Below are 16335 nucleotides of genomic sequence, written 5' to 3' on the forward strand. Positions count from 1 at the left end.
CGTCCCTTTATTCAGCATGTGGCCTTTTCCTCTCATCCCTCTTCAGGAAGGCCGCGCTCCGCTGCTGTTTCCTATCCTAACCTCCTCCAGACCTGGCCTCTCATTGTTTGTGCTGCTCTGTTATTTTCGCTAATGTAATTTATCATTATCACTAAAAAATTTCCAGTCACGCACTGCTGAGTCGACTGTATTGTAAGTAGTCACGTTAGCATGATATCACGTGAGGTTATTAAGATTGATAACGGCATCAGAGACAATTCACATTTATAAAAGGGGCGATGTATTGTTTTAGAAGGAACACTTTACAATAAGGTCTCACTTAACTCATTAACTAACATGAACTAACAATGAGAAATGTGTTTATGCAGCATCTATTAACCTTTGTAAATGATAGTTAATAAAAATGTTGATGTTCGTTCATGCTAGTTCTCAGTGCATTTAATGTTAACGAATATAAATATAAATATATATATATATATATATATATATATATATATATATATATATATATATATATATATATATAAATAAAACTGAAATAAAATAAAAATATTAGTTGAATGGGACTCAACTAAGTTTTCAATCAGTAAATTCAGTTTTCAATCCCAAAACATAGCCTTATTTTCTGTAATTGACATTCTGTGTTTTACATATAAGCACTGTGCATGTAATCACACTCATTGTTTGTTTTGGATATTTTTCAAAATAAGAACTTTAAGTAATTATGTTGGTTTGAGAAAGCCGGATCAGATCTGATGTAGTTTTCCTAAAATGGACTATCAAAACTCTGAAAAATCGACTTACCTTGAAGGAATGTTCAAATGAGAAAAGACCGTTTAAACGGCAACTGTCAAAAATTCTAATCTAAAAACATTGAAGCCATTTAAACTCCAACTGTCAAAAATTTAAATCTAAAAACATTGAAGCCATTTAAACTCCAACTGTCAAAAATTTAAATCTAAAACATTGAAACCCTTTAAACTCATGTAATCTGCCAATTAGAACACCCTAGCAACCACCCAGAGCAAATGCCTAGCAACCATCTAGAAAACCTAAGCACTGAATAGCAACACTTTAGAAAACATCTAGAGTACCCTAGTAACCACATAGCAACACCCTAGTAACTGCATAGTAACACCTTAGCAATCATCTATCTTCAAACTCATAAAACTAACTCAACCTTTCTGGTCAGGCTTTTTCGAGACAAAATAAAGTTTTATCCAGTTTTCCTAAAATGGACGATCGAAACTCATAAAAATCAACTTAACGGAATGTTGTCAAAAATTCAAATCTAAACACATTGAAGCCCTTTAAACACCAACTGACAAAAATTCAAATCTAAACACATTGAAGCCCTTTAAACGCCAACTGACAAAAATTAAAATCTAAACATATTGAAGCCATTTAAACTCCAGCTGTCAAAAATGTAAATCTAAACATATTGAAAGCCTTTAAACTCATGTAATCTGCCAATTAGAACACCTTAGCAACCACCCAGAGCACCCTAGCAAATGCTTAGCAACCATCTAGAAAACCTAAGCACTGAATAGCAACACTTTAGAAAACATCTAGAATACCCTAGTAACCACATAGCAACACCCTAGCAACTGCATAGTAACACCTTAGCAATCATCTATCTTCAAACTCATAAAACTAACTCAACCTTTCTGGTCAGGCTTTTTCGAGCCAAAATAAAGTTTTATCCAGTTTTCCTAAAATGGACGATCAAAACTCCGAAAAATCAACTTAACGGAATGTTCAAATGAGCCAAGACAACTGTCTTAAACTCCAACTGTCAAAAATTCAAATCTAAACATATTGAAGCCCTTTAAACTCCAACTGACAAAAATTAAAATCTAAAAATATTGAAGCCATTTAAACTCCAACTGTCAAAAATTTAAATCTAAACATATTGAAACCCTTTAAACTCATGTATTCTGCCAATTAGAACACCTTAGCAACCACCCAGAGCACCCTAGCAAATGCATAGCAACCATCTAGAAAACCTAAGCACTGAATAGCAACACTGTATAAAACATCTAGAATACCCTAGTAACCACATAGCAACACCCTAGCAACTGCATAGTAACACCCTAGCAATCTATTTTCAAACTCATAAAACTAACTCAAACTTTCTGGTCAGGCTTTTTCAAGCCAAAATAAAGTTTTGTCTAGTCGAGATTGTATTTTGTTTAATAATAAACCTCATAACTGATTCATCTTATTTTGTGTCATCAGGAACATGGAGGCATACTGCGGATATTTCCAGAGGGTAAAGCTCAGTTTGCGGACATCGAACCCAAATTTGACCGCTTGCTTTTATTCTGGTCTGACAGACGAAACCCTCACGAGGTCCAGCCTGCACACGCTACAAGGTCCTCATCTCTACAGCACACACACACACACCATGCTTTTTCTTCTTTTCTTTTATAACTCATAATCTTTGTCTCCTGTGTTTATAGATATGCCATTACCGTGTGGTATTTCGATGCTGATGAGCGGGCCAGAGCTAAAGAAAAGTACCTAACAGGTAATCTCAGCCAAAAATACAAAAACTGTCATTATTCGCTCATCCTGAAGTCGTCCCAAACCTGTGTGCTGTTATTTAGGAGGATGTTTGAGCAGCATTTCTTTTAAATTTAACAACAGTTCAGAGTGACCATGTCTGTTGAGCGCCAAAAAAAGACCATATCATTTTTGTATAAGTAGTCTCTGTACAGCCAGTGTGCTTTATTACAAGTCTTCTAAAGTCATATTATAGATTTGATTTAACTCATTCACACAATATCTTCCTTCAAATCTTGTTCTCTATCCTGGATATGAGAATTACATCAAAACTGTTGAGGCGCATCACATACAGTAGTGGCTAAAAGTGATGTCCGGCCTAGGATAACTGACATCTTCAACCTTTATTCAAATATTATTAACCCCCTGGTGCTCTTTGGTCATTGTTGACCGAATAATTCTACGTTTTGGATTTTTAGAATTTTTTACTTAATCGGAATGGTACGAAACTTGGTAAAGGTTTTGGCACTTACTATGTGAACACACACACACACACACACACACACACAAAAAAACCCTCATGGACATGATTCAAAAAAAGTTCAATGGTCCCGGGAAAAAAAAGTCACACTTGTTCATGGTCAATATTGACTGCATTGGAAATTAATGGGAGACTAATTTCATCTAGTGGAAAGGTTTGGTACTACGCCCAAACAAAATCTTACTGAAAGCTCATTTTTTGAGATATCAACCTCAAATTTGGAACAAAACATGACATGCAGGAAAAAAAAATGAAATTCGTGCGCATGATTTACTAATTTTTTCCCTCGATTTACTAAGTCGTGCGCACGATTTGTGATTTCGTTCCCTCAATTTAATAAGTCGTGCACACAATTTTCTATTTCGTTCCCTCGATTTGCTAAATCATGCATGATTTAATGATTCATTCCCTCAATTTACAAAGTCATGCACGATTTGCGATTTCGTTCCCTCGATTTGCTAAATCATGCACAATTTACTGATTCATTCCCTCAATTTACGAAGTCATGTGCACGATTTGTGATTTCGTTCCCTCAATTTACTAAGTCGTGCACACAATTTTCCATTTCGTTCCCTCGATTTGCTAAATCATGCACGATTTACTAATTCATTCCCTCAATTTACGAAGTCATGCACGATTTGCGATTTCGTTCCCTCAATTTAATAAGTCGTGCAAACAATTTTCTATTTCGTTCCCTCGATTTGCTAAATCATGCATGATTTAATGATTCATTCCCTCAATTTACAAAGTCATGCACGATTTGCGATTTCGTTCCCTCGATTTGCTAAATCATGCACAATTTACTGATTCATTCCCTCAATTTACGAAGTCATGTGCACGATTTGTGATTTCGTTACCTCAATTTACTAAGTCGTGCACACAATTTTCCATTTCGTTCCCTCGATTTGCTAAATCATGCATGATTTAATGATTCATTCCCTCAATTTATGAAGTCATGTGCACGATTTGCGATTTCGTTCCCTCAATTTCATAAGTCGTGCACACAATTTTCCATTTCGTTCCCTCGATTTGCTAAATCATGCACAATTTACTGATTCATTCCCTCAATTTACGAAGTCATGTGCACGATTTGTGATTTCGTTCCCTCAATTTACTAAGTCGTGCACACAATTTTCCATTTCGTTCCCTCGATTTGCTAAATCATGCATGATTTAATGATTCATTCCCTCAATTTATGAAGTCATGTGCACGATTTGCGATTTCGTTCCCTCGATTTGCTAAATCATGCACAATTTACTGATTCATTCCCTCAATTTACGAAGTCATGTGCACGATTCGTGATTTCGTTCCCTCAATTTCATAAGTCGTGCACACAGTTTTCCATTTCGTTCCCTCGATTTGCTAAATCATGCACGATTTGCGATTTCGTTCCCTCGATTTGCTAAATCATGCACAATTTACTGATTCATTCCCTCAATTTACGAAGTCATGTGCACGATTTGTGATTTCGTTCCCTCAATTTACTAAGTCGTGCACACAATTTTCCATTTCGTTCCCTCGATTTGCTAAATCATGCATGATTTAATGATTCATTCCCTCAATTTATGAAGTCATGTGCACGATTTGCGATTTCGTTCCCTCAATTTCATAAGTCGTGCACACAATTTTCCATTTCGTTCCCTCGATTTGCTAAATCATGCACGATTTGCGATTTCGTTCCCTCGATTTGCTAAATCATGCACAATTTACTGATTCATTCCCTCAATTTACGAAGTCATGTGCACGATTTGTGATTTCGTTCCCTCAATTTACTAAGTCGTGCACACAATTTTCCATTTCGTTCCCTCGATTTGCTAAATCATGCACGATTTACTAATTCATTCCCTCAATTTACGAAGTCATGTGCACGATATGCGATTTCGTTCCCTCGATTTAATAAGTCGTGCACACAATTTTCAATTTCGTTCCCTCGATTTGCTAAATCATGCATGATTTAATGATTCATTCCCTCAATTTACGAAGTCATGTGCACGATTTGCGATTTCGTTCCCTCAATTTACTAAGTCGTGCACATAATTTTCTATTTCGTTCCCTCGATTTGCTAAATCATGCGCCCGATTTAGCCTATTTTTTTTTTCTGAATGTCATGCGAGGGCTCTGTATAAAAAAACCCCTTTAGCTGTTGTTTGCCCTTTTTGGGGGGGCTTTTTTTCAGATAAATACCTACAAATTTCCCTCTCCAGACAACACTTTTGGCCACTACTGTATGTTATTTGAGAGCTTTGAGGATAGAAGATTATCAGTAAATAAAGACTTAAATATCCTCACTGAAAGTGTCATGTGATTGTTTGGTTTGAAGTTAGAGGTCTTATTTGGGCTGAAGTTTGTTGAAATCTGTTTTGAAAACTGTGTCAAACTCTGAGAGCAATTGTAAAGAGTAAATTCTTTCCATCTGCTTTTGTTTTTGGAAAGGTGCTGGTGAAAAAGGAGTGAAGGTGGAGCTAAACAAGCCGTCTGAACCAAGCTAATCAAAGTATCATTAATCTGTACCTTTCCTGGTTACCAGCTGCGTGGAGCAAAAAAAGGCAGTTGGAAAAAGCAGCGGGTGTCCATGACGAAGCAAGAGAAGGAGCGGAAGATTGAATTCATAGAGATTTAAAACTCTTCAGAATTCAGTCATTTTAGTTATAAAAAGGTACAGTACTCTGTATTACATGTACATTAATGCTTCTCATGTGACTGGAGTCACAGTGCTTCTGAGGAATGTTTAAAATGTTAAAAGGAGAAATGTATTATTTTGCTTTTGGTTCTGGGATGAGCTTCTGCATTTCAACCTGATCTTTATGAATCAAGTTGCGCATCTATGCATGTTCTCTCTCAACGCTGCGCCAGTACTGATCAGTTGTCTGTTCATACTGAAATGCACCCAATGCCAGTGAGGTCGTGGACTTTTGGCATGTTTATTCAGGACTGAGAGCTAGCAGATGCATCATGGGAATGTCATCTGCAATCCTACAGATTAACTTTGTTACATGCATTAAGTCAGTGCAAGTCCAGTATTGTCTGTCATGACCTGCACGTCATTATTGTCTAAATTCATCAAAATAAAAACCTGTTTGCATTTTAGGCATTGTTGCATTTGTATTCTCAAACAAGGTGTAATTTTGCTTATTTTTCCTGCTGTCAGTTAACTCGTGTGCTTGAATTAAACACTTAAATATTTGATATTTCATCATAAGCGAAAACCATCTGCTGCTGTGCAATAAAAACAAGTCTTTACAAATCAAAAAACAAAACTGTAGCTCAACAGTGGACACGTGAGCATCAGAACTGGACCACGGAGCAATGGAAGAAGGTGGCCTGGTCTGATGAATCAGGGTCAGGGCTGTTTTGGCAGCAACACATTATTAGGAAGGCGGTCATAATGTTATGCCGGATTAGTGTATATGCCTAATCTCAGCTGGGGTCTTTAGGGAAATGAAGAACAACAGCTGGAAATGGCTAAACTTTGCCACCTTGTGGCAAATACAGTATGTACATTCATGAATCATGTGAGGAAAAACTACAGCCATGGTAAAACTCATTGTAACACATATCTGGGGCTTAATTTGTATTTTTAGTTAGCAATTTTGTAGGAATTTAGTAATAGAATTTTTAGTTAGAGAACAGGTAATTTAAGAATTCTTAAACATTGAACAAATGCAGTCTATCTATTCAGGTAAAAATACTACAGAATTGAATAAAGTAATCAAATGTAAAATAAATTATTCCATCACAAGTGGATATCTGTGCAATTTTCTTTTTTACAATTCAGGTTAATGAGATCTGCCGGGAACAAAAATGCTATTTATCTATGATAATTTGTTTATTTTCAGATATAGAGAGTTTAGTGATAAAACAGAAATAACCTGAATCTGTGAAAATGGAATGTATTAATTTGTCAGTAGTTTTACAGTACAAAAAATAGAATATGGTTTTCATGCATAAATTAAAAATAAAGCACATCAGTATATAAACGATTTAGCTTAAGTGAAACAATAGATGATAGTTAAATAAAAAATACAAAAAGAAGATTTCAATGTTCAGTCAGAGAAGTGCCATATTTGATTTTTGACAGGAATATAAATGATCGGGTTGGAAATACAGTGCATTCAATAGATTTATTTTATCAAAAGTAATACATTGCTTTTTTGTTACTTTTTCTCATCTGGTCTGGGCTTGCTTGTTTGTTTTAATAACAACAACAACAACAACAGTTCTATTTTTGCCAACTGTAAAGGACCTTTCACACCAAAAGTGAAATTAATAAGCCTCAAGCTAAAGGAAATGCAAATTCACGCCTGTACAGTAGAGGGCGCAGCTCAAACAAACCTTTCACCTGAATCGCAGAAGAATAGGACACAGAAGAAGAAAGTTTAACACTCTTACTTCAGCAATAAAAAAATAAATACAAATGTGATTTGAATTGGATCATCAAAGATCAGCAGCAAAGACATTGGTTAATAAACTGAGATTAAATACATAAAGTACGTTATATTTGTGTTATTTAACATTTAATTATTGCAGGTTTGTGTAATATTCTGAGTTTGCATTACACTGTTTTTATTCATTTTGAGTAATTCTGAATTTGTTTTTGTGCAAATGAGATGAGTAAACGCATGTTCACATTTAGTCTAGGACTACAATACACAGCGAACACGACACCTCTGCAATTACTGCCGATTTCTCCCAACATGGCGACAGGAGAGCTGTTAGTCAATAAATGGGAAAACAAAGTAACTTGTTACTTATTTGAAAAAGTAACTTTGTTGTAAATTTAAAAATAATGCATTACTTTACTAGTTACTCAAAAAAAGTAATCCGTTTACGTAACTCGGATTACTTTTTTCATAAAACATTTTAGTAATCATCATAAATTAGATATCATTCAAAAGCTTACGAACTCAAGATTCAGCCTGTGAAAATTGTTTTGAAATCAGATGTTATGTTACCATGGAAACTACTTTTATTTCTTTTAGTAAGCTCCTCCCCTAGTGGGTGGTGTCAGGTTTCATATTACAATATTTATTGTCAAAACCTTTTCTAATCTTGACAAAACACCTATTGACGGAAAGGTCTGAATCTCACGGTTCCATATTTGCCAACTGTTTTGTGATAGAAGTGATACTTGGACAGAAATGTATCAATTTGTAACAAGAGAATGCATTAAAAAAAATTCAATAGAATGTCGGTGACATCCGGTGGCTATTTTTGGTACAGTGCCTAAACAAAATCTCATAGGAACTTCAATTTTTGTGATATCTACTTCAAAAACAAAGTTACTTGTGTTACTTATTTGAAAAAGTAACTTTGTTGTAAATTTAAAACTACTTTGCTAATTACTCGAAAAAAGTAATCTGATTACGTAACTCGGATTACTTGTCATGCGACACTCCATAAAAACTCCATAAAATAAAAGTATTCTCGTCGCTTTATAATATTAAGGTTGAACCACTGTAGTCACATGATTGTTTTAAATACGTCTTTAATAGCTTTCTGGGCATTGAAAGTGTTAATTATCTTGCTGTCAATGCAGGCCTCACTGAGCCATCGGATTTCATCAAAAATATCTTAATTTGTGTTCTGAAGATGAACAACGGTCTTACGGTGTGGAACGACATGAGAGTGAGTAATACATAACATAATTTTCATTTTTGGGTGAACTAACCCTTTAATGTTGCATGAACGAATATATACGATAAATGAATGTCACTTGTACCAGCTATGTTCTGTATCTGCTGTAGGCAGTACTGGTTCATTTTGTTTCTGAATCTAGATACAGATTTCCCAAAGTCATCAAAAGAAATGAGAGAACTGATGATGATTCTGGGTAATTTTGATGATCCAGAGAGAGAGAGGGATTGGAAACCCTACACAGACAAAAAGAGAAACAGATAAAATAGAAATACTTCATTCTAAAATCAATATAGGTTAAGAGCTTAATTTTTTCTCTTGACCATAGAAGGCACAAAATCTCATCTCAGCACTTTTAATGAATGGCTACACTACTTTTAACTGTGTCATTTCATCTGAACATCAACATTTGTGAGATTTAGTCAGTTGAAACAGTTCCGAGGTAATTCATCTATAATCTGAATTCCGGAAAAGTTGGGATTTTTAATTTGAATATAATGAAAACTAAAAGACTTTCAAATCACATGAACCAATATTTAATTCACAATAGAACATAGATAACATAACAAATGTTTAAACTGAGAAAATTTACAATTTTATGCACGCTGGAAGGTCTCCCTCCTCTTTAGCCCGGAGGACACGGCGTCCATGATTTCCAACAAAAATGTCAAATTTGGACTCGTCTGACTCGTGTTTCACTTTTCCACTTTGAAACAGTCCATTTAAAATGACGACGGCGCATCTGGACCATGTTCACATATGGCTTCTTTTTTGCATGATAGAGCTTTAGTTGGCATCTGCAGATGGCACGGCAGATTGTGTTTACCAACAGTGGTTTCTGGAAGTACCGTTTAGTAATGTCATTGACACAATCATGCCGATGATTGATGCAGTGTCGTCTGAGGGCCCGAAGACCACGGGCATCCAATAAAGGTCTTCAGCCTTGTACCTTACGCAGATTTCTCCAGTTTCTCTGAATCTTTTGATGATGTTATGCACTGTAGATGATGAGATTTGCAAAGCCTTTGCAATTTGATGTTGAGGAACATTGTTTTCCCACAATCTTTTTATGCACTCTTTCACAGATTGGAGAGCCCATGTTTACTTCTGAGGGACTTTGCCTCTCTAAGGCATCCCTTTTATAGCTAATCATGTTACAGACCTGATATCAATTAACTTAATTAGTTGCTAGATGTTCTCCCAGCTGAATATTTTCAAAATTTCTTGCTTTTTCAGCCATTTGTTGCCCCTGTGCCAACTTTTTTGAGACCTGGAGCAGGCATCACATTTGAAATGAGCACATTTAGCGGATAAAAGTGTAAAATTTCTCAGTTTAAACATGTTCTATTGTGAATAAAATATTGGCTCATGTGATTCGAAAGTCTTTTAGGTTTCATTTTATTAAAAAAAAAAAAAAAAAACATCCTAACTTTTCCGGAATTTGGTTTGTAATTTTGTGTTTCTGAAAAATAGTGATCTATGACATTGTGTTTTGTTGAATATTAAAGATTTTAAGTATATTTGTTAAATCAGGGGTGTCCAAATTCGGTCCTGCAGAGTTTGGCTCCAACTTGCCTCAACACACCTGCCTGGAAGTTTCTAGTATGCTTGGGCTGTGTGTGAAATCACCCCCTATACCCTCATTCACTATTCCCCACATTACTCCACTAATACAGTTCAGTTGAGGGAATGAATGAAAACGAGTGGGTGAATTCAGACACTGACTGCCGCTTTTGAATAGTTTGTGAAACTTAGCAAGCTCCAGTTGTAATGAACTCTGTCATGAAATCTAGCATGTATAAACCTTAATTAAATAATAATAATTAATTAAAAAGGCATTTATATCTGATATTGTCTGGTATGATAATACATTGTAGCCACATTGGACCAGCGGTTTGGAAAATGGATGGATGGATGATTTACCTGCGAGCGCCATCTTCTGGTCAAATGCGAGAATTCATTCGGCATACGGCATATGGGTGTTCTCCAACATTTGAGTGTACATCGGTTGTACACTCATTATTCCGGTGCATTATGGGTTTGAATGAGTGCACTCGATATCGCCCACAATCGTTTCAGACACCACTAAAAATGTCTGTCCCCTGAGATAGTGCCCTGTTTAAGGGTATAGGGTAATTTCGGACACAGCCCTTGCCTAGTAAGATCTTGATTAGCTGGTGTGTTTGATTGGGGTTGAAGCTAAACTCTGCAGGACAGTCGCCCTCCAGGAGCAGAATTGGACACCCCTGTGATAAATGAAGAATTTGTGGACACGCACATTAATGGTTTTAGATTTGTGGAGTAAAAATTATAATTCTTATTTTCAACGTAGTTCATAGTGAGCATGACTGTCGAGCAGCTCAAGCTCCATTAGATGTTGTTACCTGGAGGAAAGTGATGTGATTGTCTGTGTGCGAAAGCTTCTCCAGCTCAGCCTCTCCTGTCCTCAGATCAGCGATCTCCTGCTTCAGTCGCTCCAGAAGTTGTTCCAGTCGACTCACTGAAGCTCTTTCGTGATCTCTGATCATCTGCGTCAGCTCAGATCGCTGTTAGGACACACTGATCAGTCAGAAAGCATTGGAAGAAAGTCTCAAACTGAGTCCCAGACTGTCAGCAGCAGCTCGTCGTCTCCAAACTCACCTTATGAGACTCCACAGCCTCTCTCAGCTCCTGAAGCTCTCGCTCTCTCTGCTGGATGTTTTGCTGGAATCTTCTCTGCATCTCCTCTGAATTGCCCTGTCAGATAAACAAAATGGCAGAAACTTAAAACCAAATAATGAATATGAATTCAGCATTGATGCATTTACACATTAGGCTCATATGAGATGAAGTTTTTCCTTTGCGTTTTTTGCGAACAAGCGACAACGTTGTCAAAACAATCCCTGTTCACACGTATCTGTGAAAACAATTAAAAACGGTGTATTATTCATGCTAGTCCAGTAGTTGGCGATGTCACTTTGTAAAGAAACACTATGCGCCTACGTTTCCACAAATTCGTTTTTTATTAGTTTACATGGAGACGATAACGATATAGTTTGCACTTTCAGGCACCCAAAACGCTGTTGTCGTGTAAATGAATGGCCAAAACACATAAAAAGTTTAACGTTTTTAGTTGAAAACATTGTCGTTAAACAGCCCACAAATTACGTGATCATGCATGATATTTAGCCCCTAGAATGCAAATTTTACCAGGGGAACCCCACCATAAAAACATGGATTTTACCCACCGAAACGCGATTGGGCTGGTTTTGAGTAGCAATTGAATTCGAGGTCATAATCGGTGGTAGAAATGGCCGAGATTCACTCGGGGGGACTCTAGTTGGGGACATATTTTATATTTCTAAAAAAATAGATACAGAAAACCCCACTATATTTGATTTGCACATCTTTTCACGTGTATAAAAGTTGGAAATCCTATACATTTTGAACTGGCTCCATGCAAAACGGGGCCAGCAATGGGGCTAAAGGCGCCTTTGATTTTATTTTCCTCTAAACCACTAGATGGCACAAAAACTTGCCGCAGCACTTTCCTAAACATCCGCTTTTCAAAATGCACGTGCAAATTTGTCTGATCTTTGACGTGATCGCGGGCAGCAACGCAAAGTTGATTCTGAGGTAGTTTGATCTAATAGTTGATATTTTTTAAAATGTTGTCGATTTAAGTAGCAAATAAGAATCAATTACATTAATGTTTGTATTTTCAGACAAAGATCTTCTTAATGATTTTCAGTTTTAATTCAAGCAACAGTTTTTCAATAAAAAGCGCACCTGCTGTTGGGGCAAAAGGCACAATAATTAACATGATAATGAATAGCTGGCAAACTTTTTCATTTGTTGACGTGACATGGTTAGATTCACATGGCAAATATCAGATATCAAACTGGGTAGAGATAATACCCATATTCATAATGAAACAACCATATTTAAAAATATTATATTTATCATATCATTATAAAATATTGTTACTAATCTATATTAAATATTATGGGATCTCCTTCAATTCTTTCATAATTTTACTTTTTAACGTAATTCGATTTCTGTATTTTTAAAATATATTTTATATTAACATAGGCCTATTTTAATGACAGTATATTTATTGAACAAAAAAAATAATTATTTTATTTATCAAAATAAACAGAAAATAGTACAGACTTTGCTAATTAGTGATTCTTTCCAACAAGTATTAACCTAGACATTATTAAAACATATTATTTTAGCTAAAGTATTTGTATAAATACTGTGTGCCTTTTACCCCATGTGTGGCTCCCCCTCACCACCTCACACATTTATAAGATTTTTAAACAAAATTAACCACTTTATGATTTTTTTTCCCACACAAAATCTGTTGCTCCATTAATGTTCAATACAAACATATATATTTTTCCTGCAATCATGTACTTTGAGAGTAGTGAAAAGCACATTTTTTCTTAAGGTGTGACTTTAGCCCCGTTGTACCCTACTAATATTATATTAAATATATAAGGAGCCCCGCACATGACATGCAAGAAAAAAATTAAATCATGCGCACAATTTACTAATTCATTCCCTCGATTTACTAAATTGTGCGCACGACTTAGCCTAGGCCTACTAATTCGTTCCCTCGATTTGCTAAATCATGCACATGATTTATAAATCGAGGGAACGAAATAGTAAATCGATTTAGCCAACTATTTTTTCCCTGCATATCATGTCCAGGGCTCCGTAAATATTTAGCCTATACAAAAAGTTTATTGATTCCCATTTTATTATGATCAAAGATAACCGAACCCTAGCAGTGTGGATGACGGCAGATCTTTAATGTATAAATTAACATTTCTGATTGGTGTAGGCTAAATAAAATTTACAGTTCAATAAGTCTAAGTAGTTTTGATACTAACTTTAATATCAGCAAACGACAGTATGATGTCTACTTTAATTTGTTTAAAGAAAATACTGTACATGATCCTTTAGCCTATATTGAGATCTAGGCAAAACCTTTGTCAAACATTTTATTTGACGGTCCACTTTAGACATTCTACCAACTATAAATAACTTTGTAACTACATATCAACTAGCAGTCATTAGAGTATTAGTAGACTGCTTAATATCTGCTAACACTTAATTTTGATGCTCCCCGACAGACATTTACTGATTATAACTTTGCAACATGTCAACTTATTCTAACCCAAATGGTCTAATACTCTAATGAGAGTTAGTTGACATGCAGTTGCAAAGTTACATGTAGTTAGTAGTGTCTTAAAAGATTAGTCCACTTTTAAATACACTTTTCCTGATAATTTACTCACCCCCATGTCATCCAAGATGTTCGTGTCTTTCTTTCGTCAGTCGAAAAGAAATGAAGGTTTTTGAGGAAAACATTCCAGGATTTTTCTCCTTACAGTGGATTTCAATGGCTACCGACCGATTGAAGGTCCAAATGTCAGTTTCAGTGCAGCTTCAGGGGCTTTAAATGATACCAGACGAGTAATAAGGGTCTTATCTAGAGAAACGATCGGTCATTTTCGAAAAAAAATACAACTGTAACGTATATGCTTTATAAACAAAATATCACCTTGAACGTACTTTCCGCTTCCGCGTTCGTCATAACGCTTACGCTGAATGTTCTACGCCTTCCCTATTCTACTTACGTAACGAACGCGGCGCCAGTTTCGTTTTTTTCCGTAACTTGAATAGGGAAGGCGTAGGACATTCAGCGTAAGCGTTGTGAAGAATGCGGAAGCGGAAAGTACGTTCAAGGCGATATTTTGTTTATAAAGCATAAACGGTTGTATTTTTTTTTTGAAAATGACCGATCGATTCGCTAGATAAGACCCTTATTACTCATCTGGTATCGTTTAAAGCCTTTGAAACTGTAATTTTGACCTTCAACCTGTTGGTAGCCATTGAAATCCACTGTAAGGAGAAAAATCCTAGAATGTTTTTCTGAAAAACCTTCATTTCTTTTCGACTGACGAAAGAAAGACATGAACATCTTGGATGGCATGGGGGTGAGTAAATTTATCAGGAAAAGTGTATTTAAAAGTGGACTAATCCTTTAAGTGGACCATTGAAATAAAGTGTAACCAAACCAACTATCATACCTGCAATGTAGGCATTTCTTCTGCAGCTGATACAGTGTCATGGTTTCTGTGTTCATCTAACGTACACAGAATACAAATACATTTCTTGTCGGTGCGACAGAAAACCTCCAGAAGCTTATCGTGTTTTGGGCAGATCATCTCCTGCAGTCGTCCAGTAGCTTCGATCACCTTGTGTCGCTTACCAGGGTGAAACTCCTCATGATGCTCAAAATTAGTTTGGCAGTAAGAGTTCAGACACACCAGGACTTGACCGCTTTGTGTTTCTTTCCAGTGCAAATGTCACACTGCACATCTCCAGGAACAGCAGTTTGGAGATGAGTCGTCTTCAGCTTCTCCATCATTTCAGAAATCACCACGTTCTTACCTAAAGTAGGTCTCGGCGTGAAGATCCGTCTGCACTGTGGACAGCTGCAGATTCCCATCTGATCATCCTGATTCCAGTAACCTGTAATACAGTTCATACAGTAACTGTGTCCACACGGGATGGTCACTGGATCCTTCAGGAGATCCAAACACACGGGACAGACGAACTGGTCCTGATACACTGAAATACTGGAATCTGCCATTTCACGCATGTAGTATGAGAACAGTTAAGTTTCTATTTCTGTCTGCTGGGTGTGACTTATTCACAGTTTTATGGTGTGATTTGCTGTCAGTGTTTATAGTAATATTATCTAATTATCTCTAACAGTATCATGAGGAAGCTGAGTATGAAAAACTAGTATAATAAATAGATCTCTCTGACACTGGTGTTGGCCAAGTCATTTTAATATTTTAACAAGCCAGATATTTGTCCCAAGTCTATATGACTAATTCAAGAAGATAATAATATATAATTATTCTGCTTCAAACAATAATTTTTAGAGCTGCACTTATTGTTGAGTACATATTGAACCTTTTAACAACTAGTGCAAACACTAGCACTGCTGTTATTTTCATAATCACCAGCAGGCGGCGCTGCTGAACTACATATGTTCAATCTGAAACTGTTCAAATAACCTCTTTCCTCCATTATAAAGCCTTGTGAACCTCCCAGACAGGACTTTGTATTAGACCTCACAATGAGATGCACAGAAACTAATATAACAAACAAGAATATTTTCATTGAAATTCATACAAATATACAGAACATATATATAGGCTATATGCATTGTGTCAAAATGTAATCATATGGTTCTAGGGTCTGCCATAGACAGACATTTATTAATGTTGAATAATAAGTAATCCAATAGACCAATTTGGAGCAGACGTCACAGTTACGTCACCTGCATGAATTTGATGTAAACAGTAAGTCTACATAATATTCACATAGGGGACATAGCAATTACAGCTGTCCATGAGATTTGCCTCTTAGTCACCGGAAAACGACTTTTACCGGGGGACCCCCCTGAATTGGGCTAGTTTTAAGTAGCAATTGTTGTGAAAACCTGGCAACCCTGGTCTATAGATACAATTCAGTAGAGTCTGCGCATAGTGAACTTGGAGCCCGAGTCTGCGCAGTAGTGAGAGTGAAGCCGCGATATCAATGTCCCGCCCACACTCGTGCAGAATCGGTTAATAGGCTACTGCAGAACT

General features: G+C 36.2%; 1 protein-coding gene and 1 pseudogene across 1 annotated transcript in view; one reads left to right on the top strand and one right to left on the bottom strand.

Moving 5' to 3' along the window:
* The window catches only part of egln1a (egl-9 family hypoxia-inducible factor 1a), a 36917-nt gene extending 30784 nt beyond the window's left edge, over positions 1–6133 (top strand). Inside the window, exons 3-5 of the mRNA XM_048203945.1 lie at positions 2239–2375; positions 2463–2530; positions 5480–6133. Of these exons, the coding sequence (XP_048059902.1) occupies positions 2239–2375; positions 2463–2530; positions 5480–5535 (261 nt within the window). The 3' untranslated portion in view covers positions 5536–6133. The remainder of the gene's footprint in view (positions 1–2238; positions 2376–2462; positions 2531–5479) is intronic.
* Positions 6134–14646: 8513 nt separating this feature from the next.
* LOC125276463 lies at positions 14647–15702 on the bottom strand (annotated as a pseudogene).
* Between the last annotated feature and the right edge of the window lie 633 nt (positions 15703–16335).

This window comes from Megalobrama amblycephala, linkage group LG10 (assembly GCF_018812025.1).
Source record: "Megalobrama amblycephala isolate DHTTF-2021 linkage group LG10, ASM1881202v1, whole genome shotgun sequence".
Lineage (NCBI taxonomy): Eukaryota > Metazoa > Chordata > Actinopteri > Cypriniformes > Xenocyprididae > Megalobrama > Megalobrama amblycephala.